General features: G+C 47.5%; 1 protein-coding gene across 1 annotated transcript; it reads right to left on the reverse strand.

The window, feature by feature from the left end:
- Window positions 1-614: 614 nt before the first annotated feature.
- On the reverse strand, window positions 615-17,303 carry LOC133370545 (FXYD domain-containing ion transport regulator 3-like). Its single transcript, XM_061597008.1, has 8 exons — window positions 17,131-17,303; window positions 7,852-7,920; window positions 7,244-7,276; window positions 6,500-6,523; window positions 5,732-5,806; window positions 2,056-2,092; window positions 1,804-1,835; window positions 615-820 (listed from the first exon to the last, which is right to left on the reverse strand). Exons 2-8 carry the CDS (start codon window positions 7,892-7,894, stop codon window positions 801-803), a joined length of 264 nt encoding a protein of 87 aa, XP_061452992.1. The 5' UTR covers window positions 7,895-7,920; window positions 17,131-17,303; the 3' UTR covers window positions 615-800.
- Window positions 17,304-18,384: the final 1,081 nt, after the last annotated feature.

Consider the following 18,384-nt stretch of genomic DNA (forward strand, 5'->3'; position numbering starts at 1 on the left):
CTGGAAACAGCTTGTGCTGCCTGCAAGACACACGCTTTCCTTTCTCAGCCCAATTTCATGTCCTATGTGCAACGTCCCCGTGTTGCTTGGCATTTCTGGAAATGTTGGGATATTTCCACAGGAAAAGACACCAAGCTTTGGAGACTGGGCTCCCTTCTCTCATGTTGTATCCACATCTGGTAAATTTAAGGGGTGCACATGCCTCTGGTCTCTGCAAGAGAGATGTCACACTATGATTGGGCTTTAAATCAGGTTTGGGGAAACTTTTTCAACCCGAGGGCCACATTCCCTTCGGGTCACCTTTCCAAGGGCTCCATGCCACTAGTGGGCAGGGCCAGAGGCAAAAGTGGGCAGAGCAAAGGAAGTAAATTTTACCTTTGTACAACAGGCTAGATTCTACACACACTCACATATCCCTTTCTGTCCTCCGTTCAGACAAACAAGAGGCATGATCAGAGTTCAAGGACACTTTCCAGCCAGGCAAAAACATGCAAAAAGGTCGTGACAGAGGTGGCTTCGGGAGTGTCCTGAAGGGCTACATTTAGCCCCCAACCCCAAGGTTCCCCACCCCTGCCTTAAATCAAAATCCTCTGAGCACAGCTCAAGACAATTCATTTCAGAAAAACAACAACATTTTATTATATATCTATATTTAAAAAAACAAACAAACAGGAAACAGGTGTAAGGGCCCAAAACAGTATTAAAAGAATCGGCCTATCGCCACCAGTTGAGAAGGGAGTCATTTCTTTTACTCAAAGCAAGGCTGGCGATATGTTATTGAGAGCAGCCATTATCTTCCCTCAGCATTCACTGGTTTCTCCTACAGGGGAGAGAGACAGAGAGAACCGGACAGCAAAGCATATTCAAGATACCTTTTCTTGCCACAATAGAATTCAGAACTGTCTACCTGCCCTCGCCAAAACTGGTGATGTATGGGATGTGTCAGTCTTATTAACACGCTTCCCTCCGAACCGACCATACATAGGAAATCCACTAGGCTTATTGACGCCCCCTTGTAATCAGGAAAAGGGCCATAGCTCAGTGGCAGAACATCTGCCTTGCATGCAGAAGGTCCCAGGTTCAGTCCCTGGCACCTGCAGGTGGGCCTGGGAAAGATTCCTTGCCTGAAACCCTGGAGAGCCACTGCCAGTCAGTGTTAGTTCCACTGAGCTAGATGGACCAATGGTCTGACTCAATATAAAGCCGCTTCCTATGTTCCGATCTCGCTGTTGCAAAAGCACTTTGGATTTCGCTGTAGGGCAAAGATTTGGGGATGTCACTAGCAAGGCCCCCCTCCCCAAAGAAACAGTTAACACCCCTCCTGCTCAGCCAACACTGCAGCTAAGCACTCTGCAGCAGCCACCAGAGGGCACAGTAGTTAAACACACCTCCGCTCCCCTATCGCACTTGAACTACCTTCCTATGGCAGATTTCAACAAGCAGCAGAGCATCACTTTTTTAAAAAAATCAACAAAAATACAACATTTGGATTCTTCTTTGCCAGAGAGTTCTGGAGTGAACGGCCACGTGGTATCTCAAGCCCAGATTACGCAGGTATTTGCCTGATCTCTTTTCCCACTGCAAAATTTATTCCAACGCAGAATGCGCATTTGGGGCACTTGGGCTCTGATGGCTGGTGCATGGGGATGGAGGTTGCCCAGGCCTTCTAGGCTGCATCTACAGTGGCTTCCCATGCCACCCTCCTCCCACCTTCCAGAAATGTTAACCCTTTATAACCCATGGCAGGTGAAAGGCATTTCTACTAGACTACCAGAGTTTCACCTTCCCAAAAGGAGCACTTACCTGCAAGGGGACGTTTTGGCACCATGTTGAGGCTAGAAAGTGAGAGGATAAGTTACTGACATTGAACTGCAACCTGCGTCAACATCCCTCCTTCCAGTTTTTAAGATCATGGGAGTCGGACTTTGCTTTCTCCAAAATCATGCCAACTCTCACCCCAGCAGAACCTTTCCCACTCTGCCATCTGCTGAGAGCCACCTGGGGTGCCTGCCAACTGCCCCCACCCCACAACCTTTATGAGGGATCTCATCATACCTGCTTTTTCTCTTTGGTTTGCATTTGCACTTTCCACCTGGAAAAAAGCCAGCATAAGGATCAGGCAAAATCAGCAGCAGCAGCTGCTGCCAAAATGCAAAAAGTCCCGCATATGATCAGCATGGGAAAGAGAAGCCAGTCTCCGCTTCAAGCAGCTCAGGGAGCAGGAGTAGGTGGGGAAGACCACTGCCTGCTATCTTGGAAAACTGCAGACTAGCTAGCCTTCCCGAACTGGGTGCCCTCCAGATGTTTTGGACTACAACTCCCATCAGCCCCAGCCAATGCACCTCTCCTTGGTAGTAAAAACAATCATTATAAACTGAAATCACTTATCAGTTTGCTACTCTTTCCTAATACCCAAAACCACTCTGCCTAATAGTAGGGCCAGCAGATACTATCTGTAAGTAAGCAAATACATGCATACATAATACAGATATCTGAAAAAAAGCACTGTTATTGAGGGGTATTTGGATAGTGAGCAATCCCTTCTAAAGCTGAGCCTGAATGGAAGAAGCAAATCTAGTTTGTTTTCTTATAATGATTTCTTACTGTTGTTGTTACTATGGGTTTAAAATCACTGTGGAAACCATTTTGCTTGAAGGGTAGCACTGATAGATTAGATAGAGAGACAGAGAGAGACAGAAGATGGTGGGTGGGTAGGTGGAGGACAGATGGTGGGTGGGTGGGTGGAGGACAGATGGTGGGTGGGTGGGTGGAGGACAGATGGTGGGTGGGTGGGTGGAGGACAGATGGTGGGTGGGTGGGTGGAGGACAGATGGTGGGTGGGTGGGTGGAGGACAGATGGTGGGTGGGTGGGTGGAGGACAGATGGTGGGTGGGTGGATGGAGGACAGATGGTGGGTGGGTGGATGGAGGACAGATGGTGGGTGGGTGGATAGAGGACAGATGGTGGGTGGGTGGATAGAGGACAGATGGTGGGTGGGTGGATAGAGGACAGATGGTGGGTGGGTGGATAGAGGACAGATGGTGGGTGGGTGGATAGAGGACAGATGGTGGGTGGGTGGATAGAGGACAGATGGTGGGTGGGTGGATAGAGGACAGATGGTGGGTGGGTGGATAGAGGACAGATGGTGGGTGGGTGGATAGAGGACAGATGGTGGGTGGGTGGATAGAGGACAGATGGTGGGTGGGTGGATAGAGGACAGATGGTGGGTGGGTGGATAGAGGACAGATGGTGGGTGGGTGGATAGAGGACAGATGGTGGGTGGGTGGATAGAGGACAGATGGTGGGTGGGTGGATAGAGGACAGATGGTGGGTGGGTGGATAGAGGACAGATGGTGGGTGGGTGGATAGAGGACAGATGGTGGGTGGGTGGATAGAGGACAGATGGTGGGTGGGTGGATAGAGGACAGATGGTGGGTGGGTGGATAGAGGACAGATGGTGGGTGGGTGGATAGAGGACAGATGGTGGGTGGGTGGATAGAGGACAGATGGTGGGTGGGTGGATAGAGGACAGATGGTGGGTGGGTGGATAGAGGACAGATGGTGGGTGGGTGGATAGAGGACAGATGGTGGGTGGGTGGATAGAGGACAGATGGTGGGTGGGTGGATAGAGGACAGATGGTGGGTGGGTGGATAGAGGACAGATGGTGGGTGGGTGGATAGAGGACAGATGGTGGGTGGGTGGATAGAGGACAGATGGTGGGTGGGTGGATAGAGGACAGATGGTGGGTGGGTGGATAGAGGACAGATGGTGGGTGGGTGGATAGAGGACAGATGGTGGGTGGGTGGATAGAGGACAGATGGTGGGTGGGTGGATAGAGGACAGATGGTGGGTGGGTGGATAGAGGACAGATGGTGGGTGGGTGGATAGAGGACAGATGGTGGGTGGGTGGATAGAGGACAGATGGTGGGTGGGTGGATAGAGGACAGATGGTGGGTGGGTGGATAGAGGACAGATGGTGGGTGGGTGGATAGAGGACAGATGGTGGGTGGGTGGATAGAGGACAGATGGTGGGTGGGTGGATAGAGGACAGATGGTGGGTGGGTGGATAGAGGACAGATGGTGGGTGGGTGGATAGAGGACAGATGGTGGGTGGGTGGATAGAGGACAGATGGTGGGTGGGTGGATAGAGGACAGATGGTGGGTGGGTGGATAGAGGACAGATGGTGGGTGGGTGGATAGAGGACAGATGGTGGGTGGGTGGATAGAGGACAGATGGTGGGTGGGTGGATAGAGGACAGATGGTGGGTGGGTGGATAGAGGACAGATGGTGGGTGGGTGGATAGAGGACAGATGGTGGGTGGGTGGATAGAGGACAGATGGTGGGTGGGTGGATAGAGGACAGATGGTGGGTGGGTGGATAGAGGACAGATGGTGGGTGGGTGGATAGAGGACAGATGGTGGGTGGGTGGATAGAGGACAGATGGTGGGTGGGTGGATAGAGGACAGATGGTGGGTGGGTGGATAGAGGACAGATGGTGGGTGGGTGGATAGAGGACAGATGGTGGGTGGGTGGATAGAGGACAGATGGTGGGTGGGTGGATAGAGGACAGATGGTGGGTGGGTGGATAGAGGACAGAGGACAGAGGACAGAGGACAGAGGACAGAGGACAGAGGACAGAGGACAGAGGACAGAGGACAGAGGATGGACAGATGGACAGATGGACAGATGGACAGATGGACAGATGGACAGATGGACAGATGGACAGATGGACAGATGGACAGAGCCAGTGTGGTGTAGTGGTTAAGGAGCTGGACTATGACCTGTGAGACCAGGGTTTGAATCCCCACACAGCCATGAAGCTCACTGGGTGACCTTGAGCCAATCACTGCCTCTCAGCCTCAGAGGAAGGCAATGGTAAACCCCCTCTGAATACCGCTTACTATGAAAACCCTATTCATAGGGTCGCCATAAGTCGGGATCAACTTGAAGGCCGTCCATTTCCATTTTCATATATAATATGAGAATGAACATACACAATATAATCCCATGTCTGGCCTATACCACCTGAAAGACCATCTCCTACCCTGCAGACTGTCTCAGGTGTTAAGATCAGCCCTCTTGGTAGTTCTGCTGCCCTCAGAGGATAAGGGATGGTGGCCCTGGAGAGGGCATTTTCTGCGGTGGTTTGTGGAATTCGCTCCCCACGTAGGAGTATCTGGCATTTTTATTATATAGCTTCTGCCACATGCTGAAGATGCACCTCTTTACCCTGGCCTTTGACACCTGAGATATATATTTTCAGGACCCATTTTATTCCAGTAACTAATTTTTTTAAACTGTTTTAATATTTTAAATTGTTCTAACATGCCCTAATAAAGGGTAGGTGGTAATAATGATAACACGCTACTGTAGCAAACTGCCTGAAGATTTGCATGAAGAGCAGTACAGAAACACTGCAAATAAATAAAATACTGCCGGGTGGGTGGCATCTATGACTGAATGCTCCTCCGCACAGGACTGACCTGTATGAAAGGTTCCAGCCTCACTTTCTACTGAATGTGCCATTTCTATGTGGAAGGGCTTTTTATTTTTTGCATGGAAGATGATTCAATCATGTGACACAGCACACAATGGAGTATGAGGTGGCATAGCCCAGACATAGGTTTAGCACCTTAGTGAGAGCCAGGCCAAAATGTATCAACGATTGCCAATAACCTCCTTAAATCACCTCCTTCCCTCCCACCTCCCAAGTTTCTGCATCCACTTACTCAGTAGGATAACAATTCCAAGAAAACAGAGAATACCAGCACAGACCAAGCCACCAACACGGAGTGAGTGCCAGTCTGCAAGACAAAAGAGATGTTTAGCCTTGTCTGTGATACCTACCTCTTCACTCTGTGATCTACCAGTAAGGCAGCAAGCTCTTTCCCACCCACTCAACCCAGCCTTTCCCAACCAGCGTGCCTCCAGATGTTGTTGGACCACAACTCCCATCAGCCTCAGCCTGCATTGCCAGTGGCTGAGACTGATGGGAGTTGTGGTCCAACAACATCTGGAGGCACACTGGTTAGGAAAGGCTGACTCAACCTGTACCTACTCTCCTGCAGAAAGAAGGGGAAGGTGGAGATTTTGGGGGGGAATGGGTGGGCAGGTAGGGAGATATAGAAGAGTTGTCTTAAGGGACTATTCCAGGTGCGGGGAACCTTTGGCCCTCCAGATGTTGCAGAGTTACAACTCCCATCAGACTTAGCAAGCATGGCCAATGGTCAGGGGTGATGGGAGTTGTAGTTCAGCAACATCTGGAGGGCCAAAGGTTCCCCACACCTGTGGAAAGGATAGAAGAGAAACCTACTGTTGCAATTAGGAGTTGCGGGAGATAGGGACTGATAGAACTGTAATGGGTCTCTTCCGCTGTACAATTGCGTTCTTGCACACAGACAGATGAAACACATACTCACCCAATCTGTTTAGGTGCAATTGTTCTTGCCCAGAAGATTCAGGATGGATTATACTGAATTGCTAAGAACTGGACTTACCATAATAGAAGGGGCTGTTTGGATCTGGGTAGAGAGGGAAAAAGAAGTTAGAATGTCCTATCTTTAAGATTCACATCTAAAAAAAAGGTAAGAATGGAAAGAACCTAGATGTGCTGCTGATTGCCCTTCCAAAGATGCACTACTGGTTCAATGCTTCAACACTAGGATAGGAAACACTGAAATGGTTCCCACAAAGTTTTGGAGTTAGCACAAGCAATCCCTTGTTTGGATTGTACCATTTCTTTGGCCCTGCAGCTTTTCCTGTTTTTCCTGTTCTTATATCCCACCTTCCGTAAAGCGCTACCTAAGGTGACTTTGGACTGCCCTTTTGAAGGTCAACACATCTCAATCATGATCAGTTCACCTGACCAGAATGAAATCCTCTGTGGGGGGCCCTGTCCCCCCAGCACACATTGAGAAGGCAGCCAAGCAGGAGGGCTGCATGTGCTGTCAGTCTACAGAGCAGCCTAAAGCATTTCTGCAAGGTTTTGCTGATTAACCTGGTCTTGATTAGAACTGTAAGGCTCACTCTCAGATTATAAACCAAGGGTGGGAAACCTGCGGTCCTCCAGATGTTGCTGGACTACAACTCCTATCATTCCTGACATTGGCCATACTCATTGGGGCTGATGGGAGTCACAACATCTGGAGGGCCACCACTTCCCCATTCATGTTTTTAAAGAGGTCTTCTGACACATCTACAGTGATACATTAAAACCACATGAGGTTTACGAAGCTACTCACCTGTAGGATCATTGGCCTCCAGGACAGGGAATGCTAGAGAAGAAAATGGAAAGAGTTATTCCTAGGTGATGGCATAACTAGAGTCTGGTTCCCAACTCAGATCTGCTATTTGCAGTGCAGAAAGATAATATGGTTAGGGCAGGTATGGTTAAGGAGCCACTCCACCCACATCTCTCAATGGACCTGAATAACATTAAGATACAGCTTGACCCTTTATCATGACTGCAGATTGTTCCCACTCCATATACTGAGAGAGGCTGTCACCAAAGAAAGACTCATCTCTAGAGGAAAGAGGCCTGCTTGCTTAAGTTGGCCTGACCTGAGTTTCTCACAGCCCACAAGATGGGGGGATTAAACTGCTGCTAAGGACTTGCACATATGAAGAGAGGCATGGAACCATCTTAGAGGTCAAACCCTCAGAGCAAGATGGCACAGAAGAGAAGGTGGCTGTGATCTTCCAGTGAACAGGTACTCTCCTTCAGTGCCAGCTTCAAGGAGCAGAAGGTGGGGAGGGACAGATCAGGACACTTGTTCCCAAGAAAGCTCTTGAGTCCATCGGTCCAGGCCTCTCTCAACAGAGGATGCGAGGATGACTCCAAGAGCTTTACCAGCCACTAGAAGCAGTAGGATCTCGGTGGCAGTGAACTTCATACTGGTGTGTAGTGAGAGGTGCAGCTCTGTGGAACAAGAAGATTGAGATAATTTATTTACTTATTTTACTTTCCGGGTATTTATATCCCACCTTTGTTCCTTCATAGACCCTAAGGCAGTATACAAGTGCTTCCTACTCAAGGAGTGTCCCATCCAGGCACAGACCTGACTAAGACCTGCTTAGCTCCAGCAAAGTGGTGGCATCACATGCCTTCAGGCCTTACGCCTGGGACCGGAATAGAACTGTGTGCCATGGGCCAGAACATTTGCTCCATTCATGCCCCCCTTCTCCCAGAGCCAAAGGAGGAAAATAGATGCAGCTTCCCAGCCCACCCTTCCCCTGTAAGGACATATGAAGAGCCTTGCTGAATCAGGCCAAAGGCCCATCTAGTCCAGCATCCTGTTCTCGTATCAGTGAACCAGATGCCTACGGGAAGTCCAAAACAAGCACCTGAGCACAACAGCACTCTCCCCACTTGCAGTTCCCAACAACTGGCCATTCACAAGCATAGTGCCTCCAACAGTGGAGATGAAACATAGTCATTGTGGCTAGAAGCCTTATCCTCCATAACTTATCCATCTCCATGTTCTTACAACATATGCCATTGCGAGGTTGGCCAGCGACACTACCTTATTTTGCAAGGGAAAACCACATAGCCCAGGAGAAGAGCATATGATTTGCATGCAGGACAAAGTAGGTAGGTGATGATCTTGCCCAAGATCCTACAGAGCAGCCACCAATCAGTGTAGACAATATTGTGCTAGATGGACAAATGGTCCGACCTGATATAAAGCAACTTCCTTATGAATTTTATCTTGTCTATTGCAAGAATTCTGGGCATCCTAGAACAATAACATGCCCCCTCCCCAAAACATCTAATCAGCATATTTAGCCATATTAAACAACTGAATGAGTGTTATCATCAAGGTGTGCTTACAGGATGTAGAGATTAGCTAACGCCAATCTCAGAAGGCCAAGAGTTGTATTCAACAAAGGGTAAACCCACTGAAGTTAATGGACCAGTGAATCATGTCCATTATTTTCAATGCATCTGCTCTGAGTACGACTGACATTGAATACAAACCAGAGGCTTTTCCAAACAGTGGTCTGGAGAACATCTGTAGTTTATTAGGGGTTCTCAAATGTATCAGTGGACAAGCATGGCCGTCACCATGGAGTCTCCCCACAATGGCCTTTTCCAGCCTGGTGGCTCTCCAGTTGTTGTTAACTCCCACAAGCCCCAGTCAACATGGCCAACGGACCAAAATTATGGGAATCACAGTCCAAAATACCTGGAGGGCACTATAAAACTTGGCCTGCAGGAGGAGTCCTTGAAGTGTTCAGACAACACATGAAACAGAGATAAGCAGTAACAAAAGGAAGATTTTGGAGAGGATTAAGAAACAGAGCTTTAGGGCAAACAAGATGAAATACTAGATCACACAGTGCACAGCTGTTATGGAATTCAGTGTCACAAAATGGGGTGAGGGCCGGTGGTGCAGATGGCTTTAAAAGGAAATAATTCAAATTCATGAAGGATAAAGCTATCAGCGGCAGCTAGTCATTATATGCATTATTTGCTATATGAAACATCCAGGATCAGAAGCACTATGCCTCTGAATACCAATAACTGGGGAGCAACAGCAGGAGTGAGCAATTGCTCCCATACCCATGGGTTTCCCAGAAGCATCTTTGGATGCCCAGTGTGGGAAACTGGATGCTGAAATAGATGGGCCTTTTGATGCTGTTAACAAAGGCTAACAGACCAGGCTGGCACCCTGTGTAAAATACAGACCTGACACATCACAAGGTTTTCTTCAGAAGGGGGAAATGTGGAAATGGTCCCCGGGGGGGGGGGAAGAAGTTTGAAAAACTCTGCAAATAAGTAACTGATTCCAGAAGGAGGGGGACACCATGAAGAAGACCCTTGGGAACTTCTATTCCCAAAAGGAAGGGGCTAAGCAAGTTGCCCTTCCCCTGATCTTAAAGGAGGAGTCACTTCACAAAGTTCTAGCAGGAGTGAGATTATATAAGCAAAACACTTTTGAGGATTTGGGAACTTTTTCAGCCTGAGGGCCACATTCTTTTCTGGGCAACTTTCTGGAGGCCACATGCCAATGGTGGGCAGAATCAGAAGCAAAAGTGGGCCGAACAGCAGCCAATTTCACATAGTTACGTAGTTTCACACACACACGTCAATTTCACACACATATTTATTTATTTATTTATTTATTGTACTTTTAGACCGCCCTTTAGCGACAAGCTCTCAGGGCGGTGTACAGCAGAATAAAACCAGATTAAAATACAAGTGAGTGTAGGTACAATACAACAATAAAAACATTTTAAAAACACGGTTGAGACAAAAATTAAAATAAAATTACAATTAAAATTAAAATGCCTGGGCAAAGAGGTAGGTCTTTACCTGGCGCCGAAAAGATAACAAAGAAGGCGCCAGGTGTATCTCGTCAGGGAGGGCGTTCCATAATTCAGGGGCCACCACTGAGAAGGCCCTAGATCTAGTTATTGCTCTCCGGGCCTCCCTATGAGTTGGGACCCGGAGAAGGGCCTTCGACGTCGAGCGTAGCGAACGGGTAGGTACATAGCGGGAGAGGCGTTCCACCAGGTATTGCGGTCCGATACCGTTAAGGGCTTTATAGGTAAGAACCAACACTTTGAATCTGGCCTGGAAACATATTGGTAGCCAGTGCAGTTGGGCCAGGACAGGTGTTATATGGTCAGATTTTTTAGTCCAAGTAAGAACTCTGGCCGCAGCATTCTGCACCAGCTGAAGTTTCCGAACCTTCTTCAAAGGTAACCCTACGTAGAGTGCATTACAGTAGTCCAATCTAGAGGTTACCAGAGCATGGATAACTGTGGCGAGGTTCTCCCTGTCCAGATAGGGTTGTAGTTGGGCTACCAGCCGAAGCTGGTAGAACGCATTTCGTGCCACCGAGGCTACCTGAGCCTCCAGTGACAGGAGCGGATCTAATAAGACCCCCAAACTACGGACCTGCTCCTTTAGGGGGAGTGTAACCCCATCTAGGGCAGGTCGGACATCAACCATCTGGGCAGAGAGCCCCCCCACCAACAGCATCTCAGTCTCGTCAGGATTGAGTCTCAGTTTATTAGCTCTCATCCAGTCCATTATCGCGGCCAGGCAGCGGTTTACTACATTGACAGCCTCACCTGAAGAAGATGAAAAGGAGAAGTAGAGCTGTGTATCATCAGCATATTGCTGGAAACGCACTCCAAAACTCCTAATAACCTCACCCAGCGGCTTCATATAAATGTTAAAGAGCATGGGGGACAGAACTGAGCCCTGCGGGACCCCATATTGGAGTACCCAGGGACTCGAGTAGTGCTCCCCAAGCACCACCTTCTGGAGACGATTCTGGAGGTAGGAGCACACATGTCAATTTCACACACACACATTCTGTCTCCTCCTCCAGACAAGCAGGAGGCATTATCAGAGTTCAAGGACACTTTCCAGCAAGGCAAAAAATACAGGCAGCAAAGAAGGGCCAGTGAAGGGTGTGGCCTAGGGAGAGGGGGTGTGGCCTGGGGAGGCTTCCAAGGACCAGACAGAGAAGCAGCCGTTCAGCCACCAGGTTCAAGGCTCCCCACCCAATTTAGGGGGAAAAGGCAGCATATTAAATATTAGGAATTGTTTTAATCTGCTCTTTTTCATCATGTCAGGAAATCCTGATCTCAGTGTACATTTGTGGAGAGATGGGAAATATGGCACATTTTATACCAAAATATTCTAAAGAGGTTTAAGACAAGAACTGAAAGAGAGTGAAGAGCAACAAGCAGAACAGGTCTGTACTTCAGCAGCATTCAGAACTTTAGAGGATTACCCAAGCCAATCTGAAAACAAAATTAGTAGAGAACATTCCAAACAAAACAAACATTCTAACAGCACTTTAGTCTTCCAGGATGCCTAGAAGGGCTAAACCCCAGATGCTAGATAGAGATCAGTGAATAGAAGCATTTCTTCAGTCATAAGTTACTCTGGTGTTTATGGCTCAACAGGGCAACCAAGCAGGCTATAACATCAGGAGCTTAGAGACAGGGCACAAATATAAACGAGCCACCTCATCCTCACACTTAAGAGACAGAAATGTTACAATCTGGCATAAGCTGGAGAACAGAGCAATCATGGTAACAGAATGATCAATCATTTAATCAGACGGGTGCTAGTCCTCAGTAACATTGAAATGACACTCATGGTTGGGGGAGCAGGGCAAAGCAAACACATATGGAATGAAGCTGTTCTGAGTAGAATTTTGGAATTCTTCTGGTTCAATGAACTGTAGTCAACCATGCAATGCTATGAGACAACACTACAGGCTGTAAACACACTAGTCACCAGATCAAGCCATCTTAGCCACACCTGGAGGGGGAATAGATTGATCTGCCGATCAGTTGCGAAATCTCTTTGAAACTTTTTTTTAAGGCACTCAAGCTGCCCCCACACCAAGTTTTTCAGTAAAAAGGGGCAGGGTCTGACTAGCATCATGTGCCCCCATTTTCAGAAGAGGTGGAGACACAATGGAACTGTCAGAACAAAGAGAGTGTTTCTAACCCTAAGTTCCAGCCTCTTTGCAGCAAACTTTTTGCCAAAGGTTGAGTACAATATTTTGAAGAAGTCAAAAGCTTTTGAATCTACTCCAGGCGGGGGGGGGGGCTTTCTCAGGCTAAGGGACCCAGTCCTTCATGGGCAACCTTCCTTGGACCACAAGCCAGTGACGGGTGAGGCTGGAGGCAAAAGTGAGCAGAGGTACAGGTGAGACTTTGTACAAGAGGCTACATTCCAGGCATACAAAAGAAAGGTGTGTGGAGCCATGTTGGGTATAGGAATGTCTGTGTTTTGGAAAAGATTTCTGTGACTTGTGTCAATGTCAGAGTGCAACTGTTGAAGTTCAAGACCTTGGGCTTTTATAGTACCTTGCAGGCGTGTTCAGTGGTAGCTGTTTGGAGAGGGGGAGAGAGAGAGAGAGACAGATGTATTTATAGACGGGGCCTGGATGAGGTGAACCTGTTCCGATTGGTCTGGGAAACAACTGAATCTGATTGGCTGGAGGTTCTCATAAGTGAAGAATAGACAGTCAGCTGTCAGTTGGGAAAAAGAATGTCAGCAGGAAAAGTCAGTTGATAGGGAGATGTGAGGCAAGGACAGGAGAAAGCTGTGGGGAAAGTGGATAGATGAACCCTAAATATTAAACTGTTCCTTGCTGGTGCGATAACTATTCTTTGCTGGTAAAGAAAGGAGCCAGTGGCGGTGTTAGACTAAGAGGCTGCCCCGTGTAAAGGTCTGACCAGAAGAAGGTCACCGAAACGTGTTTCTCCAGTCAGCTAAACTGTCCAAGCAGCCAGAACTACAACCTGAGGAGCTTTAGGGTCAGAGGCCAATTGTGTCCAGCACCTGGATCAGGCTGTGGATAAATTGGGCTGGGGTGGTTCTTGTTTTCGCAAGAGCTATGCATGGTCATAAACGGCAACTTTTGATCTCCTAGATATCTTAGGCCACGTTACACCATACATTTATTCCACTTGAGTCATAGCTTCCCCCAAAGAATCCTGGGAAGTGTAGTTTATGTTGGTTGGGGCTGATGGGAGTAGTAGTCCAACAACATCTGGGGGTGCACCATGTTGGGCTATCCTTGCCATAGAACACATAAGCTCTAACAACAGTATCTAGTTGTTGCCAATGGAAAAGTGATTACAGCAACCACAAATGTGATGCAGACAACAAAATAGACACAAATGGTTTATTAATGGAAGGCTCAGGATGGACAGCAATATTGCAGAGAATGTTGGACATTACTACACCTCTTGCGTCCAAATTCATAGGGTGCCAAGGCAATAATCTGGTTGGCAAGCCACAGAACAATAACCTCCTTGGAAATCTCAAGTTACTAATTCCTTCTGACAGCATTATTGTGAAAGGGAAACAAGTTTCGGCAAGTTCAACAAATCTGCTCACTTCAGAGTCAGTGTTCATTATGGGACTTTTAGCCCAAAATTTAAGCACATTTTTGAAGGGAGAGGCCCAGAATTTAATCAGAAGCACATTTTTAAAGGTATGAGCTTTGCAGGGTTTGCAGAAGAGTTCATTGCTAATACTAGTGTACAATTCCCTGATGTGGCAATGGCCAGTAGCTTAGATTGCATTAAAAAGGGACAAGGCAAATTGATGGTGCAGTAGTATCAGTGGTGCAGTTAGGTAATTTTAGACCGGTCTTCTCCAACCTGGTGCCCTCCAATGTTCTGGACAAGTCCCATCATCACTGACCCTTCACCATGTAGCTGGGACTGATGGGAGCTGTGGTCCAAAACATCTGAATGGTACTAGGATGGGGAAGGCTGGCTTTAGATTCTGGATTTAAATGATCTTACAGGGTCCCCATTAAATGGTAGCCCACTCCCTTCATCTGATTTTCTTTCTTCATGTGCTCTCCATGCAGGGATGGCAGAATTAGCATTTCCATCCTCCAGAGGCAGTAGAGCAGCCTTTCCCAACCAGTGTGCCTCCAGATGTTGTTGGACCACAACTCCCATCTTTCCTGACCATTGGTAATGCTGGCTGAGGCTGATGGGAGTTGTGGTCCAACAACATCTGGAGGCACACTGGTTGAAAAACGCTGCAGTAGAGGATGCAGGCACAGCTAGCAACCTGGACATTCTCTCCCAGCTCTCCTGACAATGGTGATCCTGATTCTCCATCCTTGTGTGCTCTTCCTACAAATCAACACAGATCCTGGTTCAGGCATCCTTCCGATGGGAGATGGAACCCAATGACATCTGGAGGACCACAGGTTCCCCATTCCTGCTTTAACTAATCATGCTCTATTTTTTCTCTTCCCGCATCCTTCCTGGTGTAGCTTTCTTTTTCACATCCAGCTTGCAAATATTAAAAGCTTGCACATAACTTTGTGACATTTCGGTGGGACCTAATAAAGGTATTACCTGGGATTAAGGTTCTCCTGTCACTTAAATGACTCTTTTGCACATTTTGGGGGGAAAAAATTGTCCAAGGGATGTTCGTTCCTAACTTTGCAATTCAGGCGGCCAGGAAGCGTAAGGCTTACGTAAAAGTATTTCAGGAATAGACATGCAAGCACATTCTCTTTGTTTAATTAGCATATCCATGCAGAAGGTGATGAGACCTGTAAGTATGCCTAGTGAAGGGTTATTTAGAGACCTCAGCTTAGAAGTCATTACTGTAAGAAACAATGCCTGTCTAGAGACATGCACAGTCAGCCTGGCAGTACCTAATCCAGAGAGTCGGCAACATAATTGCTACCATAGATCTGAAACCTATCCCCAACTCTTGGAAAATTGACTGCTATTGCTGTCCCAACTATTGCCACAGGTGACGCAATTATTTGCATTTCGACAAAGGGATTAGTCATCTGGTGTTCTTGCAATACAAGAGCCTAGCATGGATGTGAGGATTGTCAGCTGAAGAGGTACTGTATAAATGGGACCAAAGTCTCAAGGCAAAGTCTGAAGACCCCCTTTCAGACAGTGTGTGTGTGTGTGTGTGTGCATGCATGTATATATAAACACACAGCAAATTTAAATCTACTTCAAGTTTGTTTAACTGAAATCACTCCCAGTCATGGAACCCTATGTTTTTTTTAAACATTAAGAATTTTGTCACTCACAACACTCCGGAGTTGTTTTGAAGAAGCTGTATACTAATTCAGTTTCAGAACTGGTTCAAATGTAAAGTGCAGATGCATAGTCCATGTGTGAGAACTTGGCCCTTCAATTGCAGCTCCTTTCTAAGTCCATCTTTGCCAGCTGAGTGCTAATGTCCCACACAGGAAGGCTGTAGCACTCATCCTCAGTGATGTCACAGGCACTATCCAATAGCTGCTTCATGACACTCAGGCAGTTGCATTCCAAAGAGCAGCGCATCACAATAGCCCACTGGCTGAGAATACAGGCACATTTCCTAAGCAACCTATCACAGTTAAGGAGTCCTACTTCACTCTCACTGGCATTTTCAGTAATAAGTGGAAAGCCACCATTTTAAGTAGTGACCAACAACACAGAGGGTCTATTTGCGTCACTGAGATGTAGGGATGGAGTAATTCCCTCCATGGTAACCCAATGGGGCTTTCAAGTCAGCTCTGGAAGTTCAAGCTGTGCATTATTCCTCCCTCTCTTATCGCTGCAACCAAAAAAGATCCCAAGAAGTGTTTCCTTCTAGGAAGAGGCCCAGAACCCACACAACAGGCACTACAAAACACCACCAATTGTTGCATTCTATCAAGATCAGCCCTTCACAAAAGATTCTATGCAGAAGTGTTTCCTTCTAGGAACAGGCCTGGATTCCACGCATCAGGCAATAAAAAAACCCTGTTGCATCCCTATCAAGATTGGCCCGTCACCGTGCATTAAGTTCAAATGGGAAGGGTGCATAATGGCTTTATTCACAGGGACTGCTCTAAAATTATGGCCCGTTCCTCACATACAAGGAAGTACCATAACTAAGGAAGAGTCAACCTAATCACCAATCTATGCCCATCTGTCAAATACATTTGGCTGGAAAAAGGTCTCTCAGCAAAGGCACCAGGTTACATACAGCAAGCCCAGTGAGGTACTGTGGAGTGGGACATAATGGGGGCAGAGCTGTCAATCCCAAATCCAAAGCAATGCATTTACAATATACAATGTATTTACACCACATAGGTTTAGACAGGCCACATCAGTTTCAGGTTTTTTGTGTTGACACTTCTGCAATAACCAGAGGGTCTGTAGAACACGGAAAACCTACAAACAAGCACCAGTATTTTTAACGCGGGTCATGATTGATCTAGCTTCGCGGGTTTCCATTGTTTTGCTTCGTAAGCTAAAGCAGGCCTCTGAGAAGACCCCCCCCCCTGCAAAAAGAGAGATCCGAAGAGCACATTTGCACCGATGATGCCAGGATGCAATAAAACTGCTCTTTTTTACTGAAAAATTCTCAGCAGCCCTTTTGAAGGGGCTAGCTTTCAGCCTGCCAGTTCTGTTAAGAAACGTGCACCTTTCCACACACACACGAAAAGGCATACTGCTCTTTTATATGTTTATTAAAAAGAGGGCAAAGAGCACACCCAAGCAGGAGATTGCAAGCAAGCCGCACCGTGGACAACAAAAGGCTTCCCCTGCGCAAGAGAGCTCGGCCTTCAAGGAGGCCAGATCCCGACTCCCCCTCCTCTCTCAAAAGAGCCCAACTACTTACCCCGTCCCCAGAAAGGATAAAATGCAGGCAAGCCAACCCGACCCGGAAAAACCTGAGACGGGGGACGCCCCTCCTCTCGACTAAATAGAACTGAGCGCAGACCACACCCAAGCCAGCGCGGGCAGGTGAGGAACAGGTTTGGCTGCCGAAGGGAAGGGAAGGGCTCCTCTCCCTCCGTGCATTGCCTCTGCAAGGGATCAGACAACGTGGACTTTCCAACCTTCTGCTGGCTTGCAGAGCCGCCCCGATCCTTTACTAGTGAGGAAACAAGGCAGGGCCCTCTTCTAGCTTTAGACAACTGCGCCTTTCATAACAGTATTTGTACAGATCGCAGGGGTGGGGGACCTGTGGCCCGCCAGCTCTCATCTTTCCTGACCACTGGGCCATGTTGGCTTGGGCTGCTGGGAACTGGAGTCCAACAACATCTGAAGGACTTTGGTCCTCAGCTTCTGGTAGGTATACTGTTAACGGTGATGGGGAGTGCTACATCATTTGAATTTCTGCCTGCCACACAGTTGTTCAAGGCAAAGGAGGCCTGGATGATGCACCCCTCTCTCTTCCACTGTTATGCAGGCTTTCTGGCCTATTTCATTTTGTGTAGTAATGTTTATTGACCTCTAACTCCCATCACCCTTAGTCAGCATGGCTAATGGTCAGAGGATGATTTGGGAGCTGTGGTCCAGGAAAATTCAGAGGGCTACAAGTTCCCCACTCCTGGTGTAGAGGCTGGGGCCTGAGAAATCAGATGGCCTAAAAAGATCTGCTATTATCTTGGCAGAAGTAAGATTTGAATGTGCAGCTCCCTGGTTCACAGCTCAGTCTTTGTAGCTATTACACTGGATAAACTCTCTTTGAGTAACTAGTGCTGCTTTCTCCCTAGTGTAGAGATGCAGTGATGGAGAGAGCTGCATCTGTTGAATTCCTGCCGCCAATGCAAATATGAAAGACAAAGGTAGTCTGCAGCACCAGTTGGGGGTTTGGGCACCAGGAATTCAACGCAGTTTCAGATCTCTGAATCAAACTCTTCCAGCTTAAGAGACTTTATTGGAAGGAAATGCTATTGTTTCTTAAGGAGCATCCTTTAAGTTGAGGGTGTATAGGTTTACAAATGTACAGCTCAAACAATGTTGAGGTTACAGGGAGGAGAGGGGGCAGCTCTCTTAGCTACTTTTTTTTTAGAAGGCTGCAGTGGGGCTATGATTTGGTTAAAACAGGGTGATGGAAGATTTTGTTAATTAAGAGGTCCCCTCACTA

This window comes from Rhineura floridana, chromosome 15 (assembly GCF_030035675.1).
Source record: "Rhineura floridana isolate rRhiFlo1 chromosome 15, rRhiFlo1.hap2, whole genome shotgun sequence".
Taxonomy (NCBI): Eukaryota; Metazoa; Chordata; class Lepidosauria; order Squamata; family Rhineuridae; genus Rhineura; species Rhineura floridana.

What these genes read in the sequence shown, in the direction of transcription:
- LOC133370545 (XM_061597008.1), bottom strand. Translation starts at nt 7,894, where the DNA reads ATGAAGTTCACTGCCACCGAGATCCTACTGCTTCTAGTGGCTG. An exon ending in GGAGGCCAATGATCCTACAG is followed by an intron (nt 6,524 to 7,243) that starts GTGAGTAGCTTC and finishes CTCTCTACCCAG; the next exon opens with ATCCAAACAGCCCCTTCTAT. An exon ending in GCCAAAACGTCCCCTTGCAG is followed by an intron (nt 821 to 1,803) that starts GTAAGTGCTCCT and finishes TCTCCCCTGTAG; the next exon opens with GAGAAACCAGTGAATGCTGA.